Consider the following 8,357-nt stretch of genomic DNA (forward strand, 5'->3'; position numbering starts at 1 on the left):
CCTGTGTAGCTGTAACCTTTCTATTCATTAACTCACTTCATTAGATCTGTGAGAAAATGAATTTGAACTTTATCCTGGAAAGGGAGCACTGAGCAGTGATGCTGTAAAAATAAAGAAAAAAGAAAAAGAAATCCAATGTAGTTTCACCATCTGTTCTGTTCCAAGACAGAAGTGAAAAACTTCTCATTCTCGGAAATTAATTAGAAAATCTGCACAGCCACTATTGGCAATTTGTCACTGCTGGTAATTTATAGGATGGTCAGACATCTGTACGTGTGGCCACTGTTATAACAAATAGACTGGCTGCTCTCAGCCGGACACTGGACTAATATCTTTCAATTACACACTATAGATCACATCCATGCTTTTAATTTTAGTCCTGGAAATAATGTAAGGTACAAGATTTTTTCCCCCCCCCCAAGTTAGTAATTTTAACTTTCCTCGTTAAACGGATGGTGGGCTTTAATTGTGCATGTTAATTAAAATGTTCAGAGAGATCAGACGTATGGTGGTCTGTGACAGTGGTAAATGAGAACAGGTGAAAGAAGAAAATGCTGTGTGACTAATATAACACAGTGGTCATACATCACAGCCTTCACAGGATGAGGCTCATTCCCTGAGTGCGTTTTGTAAATTCATGCTTTAGCTCCCGACAACCTCTATCACAACACATTGTCGAGACCACAGGATGACAGGGAATCACTTGTGTCTTCTCCCATCAGCAGGAAGATCAGCAGACTGGCCGTCGTCCTCGCCGCCACAGATTCAGAAACCAGATCTATAACAAATAGACAAATTGTTCGATTCCGAGGTTTAGATCGAGGCTGAATAACAGAGAGTTACTGTACACTTACTTTACCCTCCGCTGACTTGATGACCTTGAACTTTGTGGCAGAAATGCCTGAAACATCATTAGAAAGACAGACTGCATGCACAACCATTACACAATGGTTGTTAAAAAAGGACAGAGTTGGACATCTTGATTCTTCAGATCATTGCTGAAACTTTGATTGCTGGTGCATTTGTCGTTAAAAAGTAGGAATCATGTTATCTTATGTGAATTATGCCGGAGGAATTTTAACCGTTTCTACTGCATTTATTTGATATCTTTTATTACATGCAACATTACAGATTGACATTGTACATACAAATATATAATATTCTGTCGAATGTTATTCAGAAATCTTGCCTCCAGCAGCGAAAAATGGTTAAATGTAACCATTTAGACTCTCATCCAACTAACTAATTTCTGAGCCATTAATCTGTTCACATCTATCACTGTGTTGTTTTAATTTGGTACTCAAACCATGTGAGCTGTTTTACGCTCAAGTAGAATAAACTACTAATGTGATGTTCATGGCGAAAAATAACAAACATCATACTCAATCTATTTAAATAGCTTGACCAAAGAAGCACTTTTATTTTGGTTATAGTTTACTGAATCATTGTACAAACTGAAAGACTTTGAATACAGGACTTTGATAGAATTATGACCTTATGACCTTATGACCCCCATTTGGACCTTGTGTTCACTGTAAATGAGAACAGCAGCAGCTATTGTGGCCATACCCACTATTGCGCCCAACACACACCCACACTCAAAACAACTGGATGTTTTTTTTGGTCATGGGACCGTGAACTCCAAAAATATGCTTTTCCTACCGGGGCTGGGTGGATAATGTGGAATGGGGTGAACCATATAAGGCTTGAGCTCTGCACTGATGAGTCTCTGGTTCAACCAACGATCCATTTCCTGTAAGTATTTGCTGCTGAGACTTTTAATAGATAAAGTTACAGTAGGGATGTGATTAAATCTGATCACAGACTTTGCCATTTTAACATCCAGGGACGTGTATGTGCGTAGTCTATGGATTATTCACACCAAACATCTCATCACCAGGATTGCTGTGTTCAACGTGACGCTCATGACATCAGTCTCACCACCAGCGACGCAATCACGCGTCGTGCTTCTATTTTTACCCCAAAAAGCTGTGTTTGAACCGGAATGCGGCAGCGGTGCTTCACCCTCGCTCAGAGGAGACGATGTAAATAGCAGCAGGGAGAAATGAAGTAAGTGTCTTTTCTTTCCCAGAGCTGCCCGTCAAATGTCAGCGCGCAATTGCGCATTAGCCAGGAAACCCAGAGATGTGAGACCAGTGGCACAAGAAGGGTGCGTGAAAAGCACCGCAGCGCCTGTACGAGAACAAACCTCCCGCTGTGACCCCGATCTGAACTGGACCTGCACATTTATCTCATGATGCCCAGGTGAGCATTTCTCCACATGAGGCACCCCCCCACCCCCCTACGACCTGGACGCAGCTAGAGGCACCGCAGCGTTTATTGGAGACATTTGGCGCCTGAGGATGATGACTGTGTGTTGGGCTCACATATTCTGCAGCGACGGCCACTCACGGTGACAGTTCGCATCGGGACATGAGCTCATGAGGAGTCTGGGCATTTGAGAGGAGGCACCATGGACGCAGCGGACGTGGTCGCTTCCGTGTTGGTTTTGGGGACGATCTTCGTGTCGCTGCTGTCCAACGTCGTGGTGCTGATCTGCTTCCTCTACAACCCGGATCTCCGCAAGCAGGTGCCGGGACTGTTCATCCTCAACCTGACGTTCTGCAACCTGTTGCTGAGCGTGTCCAACATGCCCCTGACTCTGGTGGGGCTCATCACCACGGGCCACCCCGGAGGCAGCGTCTTCTGCCAGGTCGTGGGCTTCCTGGACACTTTCCTCACCACCAACTCGATGTTGAGCATGGCAGCGCTCAGCATCGACAGATGGTTGGCGGTGGTGTTCCCGCTGAGCTACCACTCCAGGATGCGCCACCGGGATGCGGTGGTAGCGCTGGTTTACACGTGGACACACTCGCTCTGCTTCTCCATAGTGGCCAGCTGCAGATCCTGGGTCGGGTACCACCACCTTTACGCGTCATGCACCCTGTGCAACGTCAGGGCGAAGGGAGCCGGGGAGCAGTTCATCATCTTCACCGTGGCTCTGCACTCGCTCACCTTCCTCCTGACGCTGGTCGTGATGTGTGTGACTTACATGAAAGTGCTGAAAGTGGCGAGGTTCCACTGTAAACGGATCGACGTGATCACTATGCAGACGCTGGTGCTGCTGGTGGACATTCTCCCCAGGTAAACATCCAGTCCATAAACTGCTCTTATGAATTTACTTTCTGACAATTAAGTACATCTTTCCATTTGATGTGTCCATTGTGGGAAGCTTTGCATCCAGTGGAGGATGTACTGACTGCAAGGATATCAGGAAATAAGTGTTTCTATATATACGCGAGAGCAGGAGATGATAGTGGCTTTTTCTCTTATCGCCTTAAAATGGTGATAAACTGACATTGAAATATATATAGAATATAACCAACAACGAAAAAGTATATATCCAGCTGCCAGATTACATTATCTCTGTTTGATAGCATTTTGAATTACATTTTTTGGGGACATTTTTTGTTTGGGGACAGTTGAACGGAGAGATTATAAAAAATGAAAACACCACCTTGGATTTTAAAATCCAGCTAATCAGCTATTTGCCAAACAAATAATTGCAATTTACATTACAGTTTAGCTGACACTTTCATCCAAATCAGTTCATTTAACATGTACGGAGGGGCCATTTTGGGGTTCAGCATCTTGCTCAAGGACTCTTCGGCATTGGCTGGGATTTGATCCACCAACCTACTGGTATATATATCAATCAATAATGAAAATGAATTCTGCTTTCTAGATGATTTCACGTGACTTTAAAGTCCTCCACTGACGATGATTTGACTGTAAATCCTGCTGTCAGTCAGTGTTTACATTACCATTCTGTGTTAAGGTCAATTAGGCCGTCCTCGGTTTCCATCCACCCTGGTTTCTGCTCAATTACACTTTTTCATCGATGTCTGTGCCGTGTGAGCGTTTTCCATGTGTCGTCCCCCAGAGATAAAAGCCCACAGTTCCTCTGCTGCTGTCTCCACATTCATCCCACATGTTTTGTCTGTTTTCATTATGTCTGCGTGTCTCTGATCATGCCTCCCGGGTAGATAATGGTGCCATGTGTGCTTTGGCAGTGTGCGCCAGAGATGCTTGGATGAGCAGAGGCGGAGGAGGCAGAGGGCCACCAAGAAGATCAGTACGTTCATCGGCACATTCGTGGTGTGCTTCAGCCCTTATGTCATTACGAGGTGAGCGCAGATTCGTGGGATTTCGTGTATCTGTGTGTTTACACGAACAAAACGTGACCATGTGTTGCCTTTTCTTGTCTTTTGAATCACAAGATTGAAAGGAAATGTAAAAAATCCAGGATGTCAACTCAACACTGCTCCGCTATATAAAAAAACAAAACAATCACCATAGATCTTCCTCGTTCATCTTAATGGATCAACTCTCCCAGGGATTAATCTATTTGACGGGGAGATTCACAGAGTTGTCACTTACCATGTTACGGCTCCTGATGTGGTTACACTCGGCTTATTGTGTGAACACGGATGAAAAGAAAGAATCAATTTCAAAGCCGTCTTATCATCTGTTCACACGTTACACAATGATTCCTTTTCATAGTGTCATAGCTTATTGGCTCTACACACATTTACAATCTTCTCTGAGCCTTTTACATCTGCAGAGATGAGAGAGATGGAGGAATGGAGAAGGGAGCGAGATAGTGAGTGAGTCAGAGATCTAAGCACTGGCCCTCATTAGGATCAGACCCAGTATCGACGACGGCAACTTGTCAGAAGCTGTCAGGGGAACAGAGAGGAAGCGAATTAAGACACGTGACACAGACTCAACAGGAGATCACAGTAATTAAGAATGCAGGCGGTCAACAAAACAATACTCCACTTGGTTTTACACACTGTCTACTGACTTCAACCTGATTTATTATTACACAAATATGTGCCAGGCACCGGATTCAGTGTTTGTTTTTAGTTTAATGGTTTTAATAAGCAAGAAGTCCAGGAGCAGCGAAGATGACTTGACACCCATTATTTCAAATTGCCCAACACACTGATGACATTTCAGTGAAGGGGAAATGGTGACATTTTTACAATATTACAGCACCGGGGGAGGTTCACTTGCTGTGAATGTCTTCCACTCCAGTGACACAGATCTTAGATTTGGCTCTCCATGTTGCAGTTTGATCGCTGATGCTCTGTGACTGGTTTTTCTTCCTTCCTTCCCTCTTTCTGCTTTATTTGAGATAGAATTGTGGAGCTCTTCTGCCCAGGGCCCATCAGCCCTCACTGGGGTGTGCTGTCCAAATGTTTGGCCTACAGCAAGGCAGCAAGTGACCCATTTGTCTACTCACTGCTGCGCCACCAGTACAGGAAGACCTGCAGCCTCCTGGCCAACAAGGTCCTCAAGAGGAGCCCGCTCAACCCCTCCTCCATCAGGATGGAGAACAACGTAGGGAGGAGCCACAATAATGTCAGCGCAAGCACCAACACCCAGCCACCTGCCAACGAGCCACAGTGAAGGTCATCACTTTCAGAAAGAGTTAGAGTCTGATGATGAGCTAAAGGTTATTTCAGAGATTCAGAGGGGAGTGTGACTGTGGATTGACCTCTGTGAGTGAGTTCATTCATGATTACTCGTCCAAGGACAATAGGGAAGTGCGTTGCATTAACTCAAGCTCGGTTTTTCCTGAATTAACGATTGAATTATTTAGTTATTTCAGAAAAACTGCAGATTTTCTTTTTTTTTTAAGAAAATGTTAGCGGAGAAAATCAGACCTGTTTTTCCTGAATTAAGGAAATATTTTTCACTTAGAAAAAATTGTTGACACCATACCATACAGCTTTGTTAGAGGGCGCTTATCGGGGTTGGGCTAATATACAGCAACAACCGGAGCATCCATGCTGATGAGTGCTTCTTGCTGGATTTTGAGGTATGATTTCTTTGTTATCTTATTAATTCATTAACTATTAAGACAAATAAGTTGATAATTCATTTGAATGCCATACGCTTCCATAGGACAAGGCTGAATATTCTGCATTTTTCTTCCTGTCAAAAAAATCCTGGGCAAAGTCCTGATTCAACAGTGTGTTAATCCGTCTTTTAATACTTTCTGAATTTTCTCAGGCTGTCTGGGGCACTCTGCATCGTATTTGCTCGGAGGACATAAGTCTTAAAAGTAGGCCACAAATACAAAGTTTCAAATAGCTGCGTTTTGCAGATTTTTGCAATTGTTCCTCAAACAGGAGTTAAAAAAAGATTTGAGGCAGCAGGACTGTGAAATGTGATAAATCATAGACGGCATATAAGGTGACTGCTCCACAATAGTGAAGCCAGGTGGCTGGTGTCAGTGGAGGTTATAAATCCTGACTCCTCCATGTTAGCAGAAGGGACAACTACAAAGTCAGTCAGTGCACGTCAAATATTTTTTCTTAAATATGGTTTCTGTCATTCTAGGCAGTTATAAGCCCACTGGTGTTCATTTATCCGTTAAGTTTGTTTTTAATTAATTATTTGATGCTAAAACGTGGAGAAACGTCATGACAGGTCGAGTCCATGTACTGGTGGGACCTTGCCTCAACTGCAATGACTCTGGTACCAAATGTGCAACATGGCAGCATACATATCCGGAACATTTTGGCTTTCAAGTAGAGACGTGTGGTTTTTCATAATATACAGTTTATGGGATTAAGGAAAAAATGGCTTAAGTGTCCATGTAGCACCCATTGAAATGATGCAGCTCCTCTGTGATTTTCAAGTGTCTGGTTGACGGTGGGCACAGACTGACTGTGGAACAGGAGAATTTCAGTTAATTTGGGCGTAAAACTCAATATTGTGGAGCAATATGATGAAAAATCCAGAGTACGTCATATACACAAACTATAACTTATTTCTATAAACACATTGTGCATTTTAATATGAGATTTTTCTAGTTGACCAATCACGTTTCAGCAGGCTTTGGTTGCCCACAGGTAAACCGTTCACTGCACCGGAAGCCCAAGAATATCGTCCGTTACTGTTAAAGCTTTGATCAAATCAGTGACTCGAGTATTTGCATCATTACTGTGCAGCTCTTTATAATCTATAGGTCTTAAAAACATCACAGACACAGTGTAAGAGCTTTTGAATTCCACTTGAACTGAATTTCGTGAAATTCAAGCATTACCTCTGACCTCATTTTGATTCTCTACCTGGATGAAAAGCTGAATGTTTTCAAGGAATGACTCAAAGCGTACGATGATTTTAACAGTATGCTGTAGCCGGGGGGGGGGGGGGGTCACCTCACTGAGGGTGTATTCAAACTGTATGTTGTAGCTCTGAGGCCTGACTTCGAAAGTGCCTTTTAGACGATATGATCTCTCCTTCATCGAATCAAAACACAACATAGGAAACCTTCACATTCTGTCCTTTATATTCTGTGGTGTTGTTAGGTGTGATGATAGAGCCTGTTGTGGTTTGGTCACATTGTGGGAACATTTTGAATAATGTGTGTGTTCTATTACCTCCACATTGTATTAATGCATCTGGCAAAACAGGGTGAAATATTATTTGAATGTCGTAGCCATTGTTTAGTGATGTGTTAGTAACATTCCAGCCCATGATGTGTGAGCGGCTGAAAATGATTCGTCTTGACAACACTGCAAATCAGGTGGTTGTACTTTTACTTTCCTGTGACAGTATATGAGGCCTTTAAAAGGCAGAAAATCTATTTATTTTTGTGTAAACTGTGTCAGATTTTGCTAAATATGTTTGTGATGATATTGAAATAAATGCTGTGCATTTTGATATTTTAAACCCTTAGCAGGAGTCTTCACATCTGTTATAGTGTTTCTGTTTAATACAACATTTTATATTACAATGCTTCACAGAAAGACTGTCTTGCAGACCCTAACACCTTTATTCATATACACTGATTACGTCAAGGAGAAGGAATAATTAATTTGAAAAATCATTTAAGATATCTTCAGCCCACTGCTTCTGCTGCTGATGTGGCAGCAGAACAAAGACCTTTTACAAAAGCACCAGGGCTGAGCGTTTAAGACTGTCTTAATTGCGGAGCTGTTGGGAGGAGTGGGAAAAGAAGAAAAGAAGAACAGGAGAAGAAAGTTGGAGCTGTACCTCACCAGGTTCAAGCAGCTGTGACAGTGCTAAAAGATTCATGGGAGCTGCATCCTCCATCCTCCCCAGCCTCCTCCTCAACCACCTTTAACTTTTATCCTTCACAAATTCTGCATCTTTCCCTTCATCCTCTTTGATAACAAGTACTTAAAATGTATCTGTTCTGTCTGTCAAAAAACATGAAACAATCATGACTCGTCACCCATCAAAGCTGCCTCCAATGTTTTTTATGATTCACCCACTGGGTGCAACAATCTTCGTTTACCACAAACATTCAGCAGAGT

The 8,357-nt window shown here is 42.9% G+C and overlaps 1 protein-coding gene across 1 annotated transcript; it reads left to right on the forward strand.

Annotated features, from left to right (window-relative positions):
• Nucleotides 1-2,007: 2,007 nt before the first annotated feature.
• LOC133966357 (G-protein coupled receptor 26-like) lies at nt 2,008-7,207 on the forward strand. Its single transcript, XM_062401261.1, has 3 exons — nt 2,008-3,144; nt 4,074-4,187; nt 5,205-7,207. The coding sequence occupies exons 1-3, from the start codon at nt 2,474-2,476 to the stop codon at nt 5,473-5,475; spliced, it is 1,056 nt and encodes a 351-aa protein (XP_062257245.1). The 5' UTR covers nt 2,008-2,473; the 3' UTR covers nt 5,476-7,207.
• Nucleotides 7,208-8,357: the final 1,150 nt, after the last annotated feature.

Source organism: Platichthys flesus, chromosome 12 (assembly GCF_949316205.1).
Source record: "Platichthys flesus chromosome 12, fPlaFle2.1, whole genome shotgun sequence".
NCBI lineage: Eukaryota > Metazoa > Chordata > Actinopteri > Pleuronectiformes > Pleuronectidae > Platichthys > Platichthys flesus.

What these genes read in the sequence shown, in the direction of transcription:
- LOC133966357 (XM_062401261.1), top strand. Translation starts at nt 2,474, where the DNA reads ATGGACGCAGCGGACGTGGTCGCTTCCGTGTTGGTTTTGGGGACGATC. An exon ending in CTGGTGGACATTCTCCCCAG is followed by an intron (nt 3,145 to 4,073) that starts GTAAACATCCAG and finishes GTGCTTTGGCAG; the next exon opens with TGTGCGCCAGAGATGCTTGG. An exon ending in AGCCCTTATGTCATTACGAG is followed by an intron (nt 4,188 to 5,204) that starts GTGAGCGCAGAT and finishes TATTTGAGATAG; the next exon opens with AATTGTGGAGCTCTTCTGCC.